Source organism: Staurois parvus, unplaced genomic scaffold (genome assembly GCF_062004578.1).
Source record: "Staurois parvus isolate SC_StPar_1 unplaced genomic scaffold, SC_StPar_1.0 ptg000735l, whole genome shotgun sequence".
NCBI lineage: Eukaryota > Metazoa > Chordata > Amphibia > Anura > Ranidae > Staurois > Staurois parvus.
In genome coordinates, this window is record NW_028318531.1 from 1,429,329 (window position 1) to 1,443,491 (window position 14,163).

At 44.0% G+C, this 14,163-nt stretch overlaps 1 protein-coding gene across 4 annotated transcripts in view; it reads left to right on the plus strand.

The window, feature by feature from the left end:
• Window positions 1–14,163, plus strand: part of THSD7B (thrombospondin type 1 domain containing 7B) — an 805,377-nt gene that overhangs the window by 331,312 nt on the left and 459,902 nt on the right. For all 4 annotated transcript variants that reach the window (XM_089654059.1, XM_089654060.1, XM_089654057.1 and 1 more), the window contains 2 exons: window positions 48–203; window positions 3,138–3,338. In XM_089654059.1, coding sequence (XP_089510185.1) covers window positions 48–203; window positions 3,138–3,338 — 357 coding nt within the window. The remainder of the gene's footprint in view (window positions 1–47; window positions 204–3,137; window positions 3,339–14,163) is intronic.

Consider the following 14,163-nt stretch of genomic DNA (forward strand, 5'->3'; position numbering starts at 1 on the left):
CTGGTGTAGATGTATAATATTTGAATTTGTTTTCCTCTGTTATTTAGTCTACAGGCCAGTGGATCCAGAGTTTTGTGAAGGACCATCACCATCCACCACTCAGCTCTGCAACATCCAGTGTCTTACGGACTGTATGCTGTCTCCATGGACTGATTGGGGACCTTGTATCCATGAAAACTGCCAGGATCCTCATGGGAGGAAAGGTATTTTAGATCACATTACCTTTATACAGTGATGCCTACTAAATGATAAATCCATTATGAACTGTTGACATAAATTTGCTGGTTCTGGCTTTCAGTTTAAAGAAGTTATTCATTTGTACTTTGTTGTATTCATACAAGAAAAGCAGATAAATAAATGACATTGGTAGATTTATGTGCCTTAACTTTGAAGGGCATTTGCACCTATTAAGGTTATCATGCAGTCTTAAGTTTCTCATGGACCGTGCTGCCTAACCACCATCCAATGGAATTACTACTTATATAATGTAGCCAGCTTGTGAGCATGCAACTCTTTGGCAGTCTGGTTGACCAGTAGCATACTCATGTAGCGCTACCCCCACAGGAGCCACTGATATTAACCTGTTCTTTCTCAAATAGTACAGAGGCCACTAGTCACCCAAGCAACAGTCCATTCACTCCAGCTCCAATAACAGTATAGGAGTTTGTCTTTTTAAGAATTTTTGCTTGCAGAACTGGGGTGGTATGGGATACTCCAAGAACACTGAGTAGTAACAGGAGGACATGCTTTACTATGCTTGGCTTCTCTAAGCTGTCTATATGCCAGAGACAGAGGGGGATGGCCAAAACAGAGTCACTATAAGAGTGTCTCACTGAGAGCTACCACTGGCACTTTTAACTTCAGAAATAAAACTGGACACAATCACCAGGATCTTTAGCTCTGGTTAGTGTTCACAATGTCACAGGACAACTGCACAGTTCATAGCTTCCTCCAGGGAGGGAGAGGGAAAATTCCACAGGATAGACTCCCCTGATTGCCCGAAATGTAGGGTCCAGCAGGGCAACTTTATCCACATGCTTTGGTGATGCCCAAAGCTGTGTAGATATTGGAGTGAGGTCCTTCAGATCATTTCCCTAGTATCACAGTATACTGTTTTCCAGGATCCCTTACCTTGTCTGCTTGGAGCTTTGGATCAGGAGCTGTTACAACCCTGAGTGTATATTATGGTATCTAGGCTTCTATATCTGGCTAGAAAGTTAATTGGAAGGCAATGGCTGCCGAAAAAGCAATGGATAGACTATGTCAACTCGCTACTTCTACAGGAAAAGCTCACATATCAACATTGTAATGCTCACCGCAAATTTCAGCTGGTGTGGCAGGTTGGCTAGATGTACCTGGGCTTTCCCCTTCTCAATTGTTAATAGATAGGCTCTTGCAGGCGTGGCATTTTATTATATGGCAGATAACCTCATCTCTCCTTAAGGGGGGTGCTCACATATACCCATATTCCTTTTTATAATGTCTCTGGTGAACTAATTACTAATTACTTGTTTTTGGCCTTGTATTTTTTAATGTTATGTATTGTCAAGGTGGTCATGGATCGTTATGTTTTCTGTTCTGTTTGGTCAATGCTTCTGGTCTTTTATATGTCACAGGATCTGCACATCCAAATTGTATCACTACATATAATTCTGATTGTACTTTCATGTTTTTAAAAAATCTGTAAGCACTGTTCCACTTTTCAATTTCCTTGATAATAAAAGTTGTTCGGATTGAAAAAAAAAAATTCCACAGGACAGCTATACACTTTCCAGCTTCCATTGAGCACTCTTCCATGAGTTCTCCAGATCAGATCTGTAGGTGAAGCTCCAAAGATAGTTCAGAATAGGCCTTCCAGCTCTTAAACATCTAGGACCTCGATGAGCATCAGCAAACTTCAGTAGATTTGCCCCAAAGGAGCAGTAACCGCAGAGTCTGTGAAAATTTCTCTAACAGGACAAGAACCATGGCTTTTGCAGACCCTAGCCCATTTATTTTCTCCTCAGCCACCTACTGGTCACACCTCCCCAGGGATCGGCTGAAGTACAATAAATATTCAAGCTGCCCATTTGACTCTCCCAGACCTATCTTCTGGAAGATTCCAGAAGGCAGGACAAAAGCAGTCAAACCTGCAATCTGTGAGATCTAGAACAGCCCAAAGAAACCAATAGCTGCCCCCATGATTACAGAGGAGCCAAAAAGAACCAAATTTGCATGACATCCTAGCAGCCTATCTAGGAGGCTGCTACATTCTCCTTACACTTTCCAAACACGTTTCTTCTTTTTCAGTCAGACCAGAAAAATTTACCAATCAGGCTATCTGATTGGATACAAAATCAATATGAATTCTATGTAGGCCCAGTCACTATATAGTTAATGGTAAATGTCTCCAAACTAATAAATCATATCTAAGGAAATTCTGATGGGTACATGACCAGTTTTATTACCAGCACTAGAAGCTCCTGATAATCATTGATGGTCAACCAGGAAAACTGTGAAGCAGATAACATATATAACATGAACTAACCAAGTAATTTGAACTAACCAACGAAATTTGCTGGGCCGCGGACACTTGCCACTTCATGTAGCTTTTATGTTGGTTTCTACTTGGTTAGTTCATGTTATATATGTTATATTGCAGCCCAGATGAAGGGTACCCTTTAGAACCCTCAAAGCTCATTGGTCTTTTAATGGATACTGTGAAAAATAAACTATATCTGGGCTTCAACACTTGTTCAGCTTTCTCTCTTCTGTATTTCTGATGCATCGTGTATCTGGCAGGACATCAACCTGGCAGGTTGTCAGGCAGCATGGGCTTCAATGGCTTGCTTGAATAAGGAATATACCATGGCAATCAATAGCTGCGCACTCCTGTTAATATCTTACCATTCAAGAGAAAAGAGTTGCTTTTTCATAGCCAATGCTTTTAGAAAATGACAATAATTATACATTTAAGTGGAAATTGATAGATTTTGCTTTATAATATTGTCTGAGGCTATAGTTCCAGTACTAATCATTTTAGGGTTTATGTCTTTGTTTCTGTTTCAGCTCTTAAAATTTGTATGCACACAGTCAGTCCCATTTTGTGCTCTATTAATCCTTGTTGCATCATTTAGTAACAATCTCTGTTGCTTTAGGTTTCAAATTCCGAAGAAGACACGTCTTACTGAAGGCAGAAAACACTGAAAGGAACTGTCCGCATTTGGTGGAATCGGTTCCTTGTGATGATCCTGTGTGTTATAAGTGGGCCATATCAGGGGAGCTACACTGCATTCCAGAGAACGGGGACTGCGGCCATGGAAGGTACCATGTAAACACCACCTGCAGGGGGCAGAGTGGTAAGTCAGCTCATGATTTTATATTTTACTTCAATGTTCTCTGATTTGGAGCAGTGACAATGACACTTTTTGATGGTTTGTCCACAAATGTTGGTGCACTTTCAGACCCAGACCATTAGGTTAAGGCCTACTTATGGCTTGTTTCATAATTTCTCAAAATATGCAATTTCTAGTAGAATTTGTTCTAAATCTGGAAATCTGACATCAAAAATTACATCCTTACTTTTGTCAAGTTTTTTTGAAAAATAGTTTATTTTGTATGGTGTAGAAACCCTTGCCTCCTCCAACACCTTTCCACACAGAGTTCTTTGTTTATTATTCTTTTTGTTCACATTATTACTGATTTTTTGTGAAAATAGCACAGCAAAATATCAAAGAAGACTCTTGATTTATTTTTTTTTTCTGTTTTCTTTCTCACAGCAAGGTTGCTTAGATGCCTAAATATAATTTATTAGCATTGTTTTATCAGTTTATAATGCTGGAACTGCTACTAAAATATAAAAATGATGAGCTCGTAAAGCCAAAACAATTTTTTTTAATTTGGATAGATTAAAGTTTATTCATAACCCAATCTTTTTTTAGGTTTGGATAGAGTATGGAAGGAATAAAACACTTGTGAGTTTATGTTTTATAGAAACATGATGGCAGAGGAATAAGCAAGTGGTCCATCAATAATAATCAAGTCTATCCCATTTTTATTATATACGTAATATATAATATATGTATTATATATTTATATGTATACAGGGGTGGACAAAATTATGGAAACACCAGGTAAAAGAATTAAATTGTTACCAAATATGGAGGTGGACTGCCTTTTGGCATCCAAAACTGCCTGAATTCTCCTGGGAATTGACAAATATAAGTCTTGGATGATGGATAATGGTTTCTAATAGCACTTTTCATGCAAACATTGTTCTAGCTCTCACAGAGATGCCAGAGGCGGAAAACAAGCCTGAACCTTCTCCAAAATTGACCATAGTGGCCATGGTTGGATCTAGGAGGCTGCTGGGATGGGTTGTGCCCCCCCCCCCAGATTTCAGTTGTGCCCCCCCAGACTGCTGAGCTCTTTCCCCTCATCCACACACTCAGAGCCGGGACAAGGGAAAGGGGTCCTGGAGCAGTTAAGTGTAGACAGTGACAAAAGAGAGCAAGGAGGAGTGGTGCAGTGCTCTGCCCCCTCCTCCTGTCAGACCAGCGTCGCTCCATATAGCTGATGACACAGGATCGCTCCCACCATCGGGCTGTACAGTTTCATTACTCGCCCCTATCTCCTTCAAGGACCGCTTATCTCCCACAGCAGTAAATGTGGGTAGGGGGCGGGTAAAGAAACTGTGTACAGCCTGATGGACGGAGCGATCCTGTGTGCTATATGGAGCAGCATTGTTCTGACAGGAGGAGGGGGCAGAGCAGGGGTGTATTTACCACAAGGCAAACAAGGCATTTGCCTAGGGTGGCATTTTTCAGGGTGGGCAGCACTGCCCCTTGGAAGAAGGGATGTAAGAAGGGACACATTCAGCATTGGGACCTGGTGGGTTCTGAGAGATGCTGTGGGTTTCATGACGATGTATGCACAGCCCGACTCTCGTTCCTGGGGATGTCCGGAGCTGTGAAGGTGAGTGTCTTTCTTTCTCTCACCATGGGGGATGGTGGCTGCTGTATGGGGGACAGTGGTGGTGGAAGGCTCGGGTGGAGGGCAGGGGTGTTCTTGGTCAATGTCAGGTTCTTTCTGTGGGGAAGGGGGCGACAATTTTTGTGTTGCCTAGGGCAGCACAGAACCTAAATACACCACTGGGGCAGAGCATTGCACAGCCTGAACTTCTGGACTGTAAGTTGGGAGGATGGGGGTGGGGCAGTCATTTGTGCTTGGGATGAGAAGGGGCTATTTGTGCTGGAAAGGGTAATGGGGGTTGGGGGGGATTTCTGCTAGGAGAACGAATTGGAGGATTTGAGCCAGCAGGTATCTTTGGGGGAATTTTTGTGCCTATTTGTGCTAAGAGGGGGTGGAGGATTTCGACTAAGAGGGGGCAGAGGATTTGGACAATGAGGGGGCGGGGGATTTGGGCTAAGGAAGGGGTATTTTGGCTAAGAGGGGGCAGGGGATTTGGGCTAAGAGGGAGCAGGGGAATTGGATTAAGAGGGGGCGGGGGATTTAGACTAAGAGAGGGCGGGGGATTTGGGCTAAGAGGGCAGCAGGGGATTTGGACTGAGGGGGCAGAGGATTTGGAAAGGGTGAGGATTTGTTCTGGGAAGGGCACCTTGGCAGGGGGCTTTGCTAGAAGTAAGAATTTAGGGGAATTTGTCATAGGGAGGGGGTTGGAGGATGGGGATTTTGGGGGGATTTGTGCTAGAAAGGGGGATCAGTGGGGAGATTTATGCTAGAAGGAGAGATTGGGGAGATTTGTGCTAGGAGATGGGTTATCAGGGGATTTGTGCTAGAAGGGGGGATTGGGGGTGTGACGATCACGGCATCAGACCCCAGCCCTTCTCACCAAACTCGTGACTGAAGGAATAGCCAATCTAAAACCGCGCTGTCACGTGCGTAACAATGCCACACCCAGCTGCACCCTGCAGAAAGATTTTCCAGCTAATGAACCACAATCTGTGTACTTGCAGCCTGGGAGCAATTGTTACTGGGTCCAGTTAATTACGCAATTAACCCTTCACACTGCCACCACCTCCTTTTTGTACAGAGAAAGAAGAAACTCAACAATATCAGCAATAACACTATGATGTTGAATAATCGTCTGTATACCACTGTCACCGCAGGCAGGGCTATATAGGGGTTTAAACACACAGTAGCGCTCTTCAGAGACAGAGGTTCTTAGTTTGCATTAAAGAGCTTTAGAAACAGTTCAACACTTTCAGAAAGTAAGATTTATTACTAAAAGGTCAAAAGGGTGCAATAAAAATATTTACAGAAAAAGATGTAGCCAGTATGTGTGTGTGTATATATATATATATATATATATATATATATATATATATATATATATATATGCAGAGATCAATAACACAGCAAAGAGATAACATAAAGGAATTTAGAGAGATACAGTACTTGCCAACAGCCTTGGTTTAAGCAGCTTTCAAGTTTCCTGAGCCAAAGGGTGCCTTTATCTTTCAGAGTTAGTTCCGATGTTAAAAGGGAGAATCTTCAACTTAGCTCGACTCAGCTTAGCTCAACTCCAAGCATAACATCCTTTTTCTAGGAACTTAGCAGGGTGTCTCCCTGAAGCAGAGAACCAATCGCCTCATTTGGGGAGGGAGTTGTAGGTGGGGAGCTCGGGCTCTGACCAAAGCCCTCACAAATTATACTATGGTCGATAACTTTTCCTAGGTACATGTAACATTCCACCCGCGGGTGGATTAATACGCAGAATCATCTGCTGAACATCTAGGTATGAAATATGACATACCTGCTGGGATGGTTAAGGAGATATCATTTTCTGCTCTCCTGTAGCTGTCAGCTAGGGGGTGTAACCTATCAGGCGACTTGTATTAAAGTGAGCGGTCTGAATATTTGCCTGGTTTTTATGTAAGTCTCTCATATTCCAAGATATGTAATCATAGGGGAAAGTGGGTCTTGAATGTGATGTCTGCTTTATGGCTTATCTGGAATGTCTTTGAACTCAGTGAAGGACTTGGTTTATGGCTTTACGATCCTTCTCCAGCAAGAGTCTCACAGACATATGGGTGCCAGGCTAATTGGGGTTTATAGCCATGAGTTCTCCCGCTGGGCCTTGATGCCTTTTTGAACTCAGCAAGCAGGGGCCACGTGTCACTCAACAAAGAGGGAGGGGGGATGAAAGAAGCTGATTTGGGAGCAGAAAATGATAGAAGATGGAGGCCTTTGCCAAAATGGAGGTTTGCATCCATCTCTGTGTGCACGGAGGATGGGATTTGTGGGGGGATTTGTGTTAGATGGGGGGATTTGTGCTAGAAAGGGGGATTGGGGATTTTTATGCTAGGAGGGGGATTAGTGGAGGGATTTGAGCCAGAAGGAGTATTTGGGGGGGAATTGTGCTAGGAGGTGGTGAAGGAATTTTGGTTAAGAGGGGGGACTGGGGGGGGGATTTGTGCTAGGAGGGGGGATGGGGGGAATTATGCTTAGAAGGAGAATTTTGGGGAGATTTGTGCTTGGATGGGAAAATTGAGGGGAAAGCGGATGTGTGCATGGAGGGGTGATTTTTTGGGTGAGGGAGATTTGTGCTAGGAAGGGGGAATTGGGTGCATTGGATGCGGGATTGGGGAGTAAAGGTTTGTGCTGGGCGTAGGCTTACACTGGGAGGAGGGGGCATTTTTGCATTGTTGTTTGGGGAGAATTTTGGCTTGCAGACAGAAGTTATGCTTGGGGGGAGCGTTCTGATAAGTGCTTTTTTTTTTTAGGTGGAGGGATTTATGCTGATACAGGATGCTCACACATTGGGGGGCTTAGTTTGTCATCTTCGCCCTGGGAGCTAGAGGAACTTGTCCTGGCACCATGCACAGGGCAGTCAATAGATCTCCTCCTCCCCACACAGCACATTGCTGAGATCAGATTCCCTCTCAGACATAGCCCCAAACTGCAGGGTATAGCTGGCTGCCATGCTGCAGTTCTGACCCTGTCCTCTTCTCTTCTAACCCCTGTCCTCTACCCTGCTGACCTTCTGTACCCTGTCCTGCTGACCCCTGTCCTCCATCCTGCTGACCCCCGTATACTGCCCTTCTGACCACTGTCCTGCTGTCCCCTTTTCTCTGCCCTACTGCCCTGTCTTTGCCCTGATAACCCCCTCCACCCTGCTGACCCCTGTTATCTAGTCTGTTGACCCCTGTCCTTTGCCTTGCTGACCCCTAGCTTCTGCCCTACTGAACCCTGTATACTGCCCTACTGACTCTTGTACACTCCCCTGATGACCTCCCATCCTCTGCCGGCTGACCCCTATTTTGTGCCCTACTGACATCCTGTATATTGCTCTACTGACTCTTGTACACTCCCCTGCTGACCTCTCATCCTCTGCCCTGCTGACCCGTTACTGCCTTGATAACCCGCTGTAAACTGCCCTACAAACTAATGGCCTCTATACTCTGCCCTACAAACTGCTTTCCCTATCTCTCTGCCCTGCTGGCCCCCCTGTACACTGCCCTACTGTCTTCTATACACTGCCCTGTTGACCTTGCATCCTCTGCCCCCCTGATGTTTTTTACTGCACCCACACATTAGATAGGCTAGATACGGCCCTGATAGTGGCTCTATGATATTGAGGTCTGGCGACTGTGGCACCTAGGGAAGGTGTGAGACTTCTTCTGCATGCTCAGTTTGACAACACCACCAGCTGTGTGAATTGGAGCATTATTGTTTTGGTACATGGTGCTGTCTTCAGGAAACTATATCTGCACCATGGCGCGCACATGGTTGGCCAAAAGTTGTACATAGTCACTGGCAGTGATTCTATCTTTCAAGGTGATGATGGGGCCTGCAGAATACCAAGATATGGCTGCACAAACCTTGAGTGTGCTGCCACCATGTTTTACTGTTGGCATAAGACAGTCCTGGTCGTAAGCTTGGGATGGTGTTCACCACATGTAAACACATCCAGGGGTTGGGAATGGTATGAAGCTGGATTCATCGGACCATATTACAGTCTTCCATTGATTGATAGTTAGCGATTTATGGGTGTTGCGCCACTCTCTCCTCTTCTGAGCATTGGTAGTCTCATTAAGAGACTAAAAATGTGCCCCCCCTGCAGGTTTAAGACATAATGTACTAATGTGCACTAGTGCATACTCATACACAGGGGCGAACTGACAACTCATGGGGCCCCCGGGCAATAGGGGATCATGGGGCCCCTGTGTCCTTGCCCAAACTTAAAAAAGCCTATGAAAAAGGTACAGGGGGCATCTCATGGGGCCCCCTACTGACCCCGGGCCCTTGGACAGTGCCCGAGTTTCCAAATGGTCAGTCCACCCCTGCTCATACATTATGAGAGACTTACCTACAGACGGAGCCGTCCAGCGCTGGGCTGTCATGGCTCTCTCTTATCCACGGTGCTTCCATGTTAACCTGGTCTTCCTTCCGAGTTCCACATCTTTGGCCAATTGAATGGCCGGGCTGCGGTGAGGTCACTCCTCTGCATGAACACGGGAGTTACTTTGCCGCGGCATGCAGAGCGGGCTGTAAATGTGGTCTGAGCTGCGCATGTGTGGCTCACATTGCATTACTCACTAACAGGCAGCGCGATTATTTATGAAAACCATGCCTGTCAGCATTTTTTTAACAGATAAAGTTTACTACCACATTAAAATTGGTCACTAGTGGTTTGGCAATTGCAGCTCTCCCGTGAATGATTTACTTATGGAGTTCCCTCCACACAGTTTTTGTGGACACGGGCTTTGGAAGACTGAGATTGAGCTCTGCAGTCACTTTTGCAGCAATTGTTTTCTTATTCCTTGTCACAATCCTGCACAATATCCATTTTGTCTCTTTTGGTCAGTCAATCATGTCAACCGTGCTTCTGCTTATCAGATGAGAGTTTCCTGGAAACTGTATATGTTGTCATCACCTTTGATACTGTAGCAGCGAAACAGCAAATAAATTGGCAACTTCAGTCACAGAGGCATCACCAACAATTTTCCCCCTTTGAAGTTCAGTAAGCTCTGACATGACTCCGTATTACTAGCAGCGTACGCAGTGAATGATGAAAGTGAGGCTTCCCAACTGTTAGCTAGGTGTCTCATCACACAGCGGAAGCAAAAGAGTACTACATCACGTCCGCTTTCAACAAAAAACATGTCATCACTTTCACACCTGCAAATCATGTAGTGTTACCATATTTTTGTCCAACTCCTGTATACTGTGTGTGTGTGTGTATTTATATACATTATCTCACAGAAGTGAGTACACCCCTCACATTTTTGTAAATATTTGATTCTATCTTTTCATGTGACAACACTGAAGAAATGACACTTTGCTACAATGTGACGTAGTCAGTGTACAGCATGTATAACATGTAAATTTGCTGTCCCCTCAAAATAACTCAACACACAGCCATTAATGTCTAAACCATTGGCAACAAAAGTGAGTCCACCCCTAAGTGAAAATGTACCCTGCATGTACCAAATGCATGCTCGGATAAGGGTCTGGTATGGATTTTGGTGGGGGGGGGCCCACGCCAATTTTAAAAAACTTTTTGGCGTCCGAGTTCCCCTCAAAATCCATACCAGACCCAAAGGGCTTAGTATGGATGGGATGGGGGACCTCATCCCGTTTTTTTATTTATTATGGTGCCGGGTTTTAAATGTAATCACCGCATTTTTTTTTTCTTCACTATAGCTCAGAGATTCAGTTGTCACTTTCCCCCCAGCTAAAAGAAAGAAAGTTTCCTTTTAGTTTATTTCCCCAAGTTAAAAGAAAAAAATTTTCCTTTAACTCCGGGGAAAGTGACAGCTAATTCTGTGAGCTATAGTGAAGAAAAAGAAAAGCCGGCAATTGCATTTAAAAATTGACATCGACATACACTTCATATTGTGAAAAAAATTCATAAGAAGTTTGTAAACCGAGGCATTATTTTCAATGGATTTTCATTCGTAAACCGAAAATTACGTTAACCGAGGTGTTTGTAAACCGAAGTACACCTGTGTGTATGTGTGTGTATATATATGTATGTATATATATATATATATATATATATATATATAAATTTTTTTTATTTATTTATTTTTTTTAAATAGAAACATAGAATAGCTATCTGTGCTCCAGTGCTCCATTGGGGAAATGAACCTTCTTTCTGTCTCAGAGATGCAGCAGGAAATCTCCCAAGTGAGGGCAATTCCCATCTTAGACAGTTGTTCCTAGACCAGGTGTCCCATTCAAACTTCTTGTTTTAGGGGCAAACCCTAAAATATTAGATTTCCCTTCACTTTCTTTCTTGATGACAGTGGTCACCAGTATAGAGGAGTGAATCAACCCAATGGGGACACAGACAGCAATATACAAACTTGGCAAAGGATTTAGGGTTTTGTCTATCAGTACACTTTCAATCGTATCTAAACCCAAAAACAAAGACATATTGCAGCTTACCAGTCCGTAGATGAGATGGCTTCTGAATGTTTTGGTTTTATAGTCTTTTTTTTCCTTAACCCCTTGGTGCCGGCACCTCCCAGCCCTTTAAGGGGTTTCATATGCCGGGAGGTGGGGTTTCTTATGTGGTTGGCTGTCACAGCATGTAAGAGAAGCTCCTGATCGCAAGTAGAGATCAGGAATGTTTCCGTTAACTGCCGGTAACTGGGCTGGGAGCGCACACGGCACGCCCTCTTGGTACAGTTCTCTTTATCTTTAGGCACCAGGGGCGGACTGACCATTTGGAAACTCGGGCACTGCCCGAGGGCCCGGGTCAGTAGGGGGCCCCATGAGATGCCCCTGGTACCTTTTTCATAGGCTTTTTTGAGTGTGGGTGAGGACACAGGGGCCCCATGATCCCCTATTGCTCGGGAGCCCCATGAGTTGTCAGTCCGCCCCTGTTAGGCACACATATATTTAGCCTCTTGGCGTTAAGGTACACCCGACACAAGGCTGTATATATGCATATGGCTGGTAGAAGGAGTTCATTTCCACAGGGTGATCCTACGAGCAACATGTTCTCTGTCTCTAGGTGGCAATACCGACTTCCCCACTGTATCTATCGAGGAAGCCATAACTGTCATCCATGCTAAACTTCCAACGGCCTCTCTTCATATTTATAATACGGGGGTTGGAGGGTTAGTGGTTTACAGAAGACAGATAATTCTAAGATTGTTTTGCTTCCAGTTCAGCTCATGGGAATTAATAAGAACATGGCAGCTCTGTCAAGACAAGCAGGTATTTTCTAAATTGCATAAAATGTTATCCTGAAAAACAAAACTAATGCAACCACCACATACAAGGACTGACGGACTGCAATATATTGCATTTTTGTTATTGAATGTAGTTATCTTAGGGGTTAATTCTGCCCAGCACATATTTTCTGCTATTGTTTTTCCATTGGGAAGATTTCCTTTCATTTTGGCAATAATCTGACCGTGGAATAATAGATGACAGGATTTTGCTACTGTTTTATTTTTACTGCCAACCAAAGTGCTCACATAAAAGGCAGGAAAATATCATTTAGGGCCATGTTTAGGATGTACTTTGTGGACTTGGAGACTAGACAAAATGATGTATCACCTCCCCCTTCCTTTAGATTGTAAGCTCCACGAGCCGGGCCCTCCTATTTCTTCTGTACTGAAATGTATTGTAATTGTACTGTCTCCCGTTATATTGTACAGCGCTGCGCAAACTGTTGGCGCTATATAAATCCTGTATAATAATAATAATGTATAATAGATGACTTTATTGTAGGAAAAGGTGTCCCGCACCAAGGGCTTCAAAAAGTACTTTGTATAGAGATAGCTTCCTTTATATTCTCATCACAAAAGCAGAAACACAGCATAAAATGTGAATAAAGTACAATGTTTTTAGCACGTACTAGATCTTTTTCAAGCCAGGTGAGTACAAATTCAAAACACCGATACATGTTTAATCACAGCCAGAAGGGAGCATCCTTGTTCCGGGGGGACATACCCATATGTCTTCTTGTTGTAGGTGTGGGCACATGGACCCCAAGCTGTTCAGCCGGCACAACCTGTGATCACTGTGTCAACTGTTACAATGTAAAAAAAATATTTTTTTAATTGTGAAAGCATAATAAAAACTATTTGAAAATGTAAAAAAAAATCATTAAAAAATTCAGGGCTTGTTCAGATTTGTGGTGCTCTCCGAAGAGCGATCTGCATTCAGATCACTTTTCTGAGAGCAGTAAACAGTTTTGACAACCCCCCCTCCCAAATACTGGACTACTGCAATGTGCATGGTTGCAATGCAGTTACAATGAGGCCCCATGCAGTTGAATAGGTTTTGCTCAGAGGGGCAGTAATGCCTACTGAACATTTTTGACCCCCCCCCCCCAAATACTGGACTACTGCAACCACATGCTATGTGCATGGTTGCAATGCAGTTACAGTGAGGCCCCATGCAATTGAATAGATTTTGCTCAGTGGGCGGTAATACCTACCAAGTGCGACAGTGGATATATTTCCTGCCATGGCATGTGTACACCTCCAACCGCTAGCTTTCCAGCTAAAGGGGGTGCGGTTGAAGGGCCCAACCATGGGCTTTTTCCACCCCCCAACCAGGAGTGTAAACGAGCCTTTACACACTCACCACACCAGTGTAGCCAGTCACAGTGTCCTTGAATCCAACACAGCAAAACACTTTTCTCCTGCGCTGGGAATGGACTCGGTGGAACCAGTAAGGATGTTCTGAAACATGCACTGCTTGCTGCCGTCAACAGACCGGGGTGGTCCAACTTCACTGAATGCAAAATAGAAAAACAAAAAGGGCGCACGACCTAGTGCATTATCGTTTAAAATATTTATTGGAAGAACAAAGTAAGTATTATACTCACAATGAACATAAAAACACAGGCATATCACACCGAACAGGATATTAGATCCCAGCAGCATCTGAGTCCATACGATGGAACCCTGGATGACCGACTGGCTAACGCGTTTCGAGGCCACAACCCTCTTCCTCAGAGCCAACACTTATTTTTATGTTCATTGTGAGTATCATACTTACCTTGTTCTTCCAATAAATATTTTAAACGATAATGCACTAGGTCGGTGCGCCCTTTTTGTTTTTCTCTTTTGCATACAGTGTCCTTGAACACTGCTACACGAGTCCTAGCACTACCATAAGGCCTCATTCATACGGGGTGCGTACCCTGTGCAAGGGCCATGTGTACCCATGCAGGGATGCACAGGTGTTCCATGC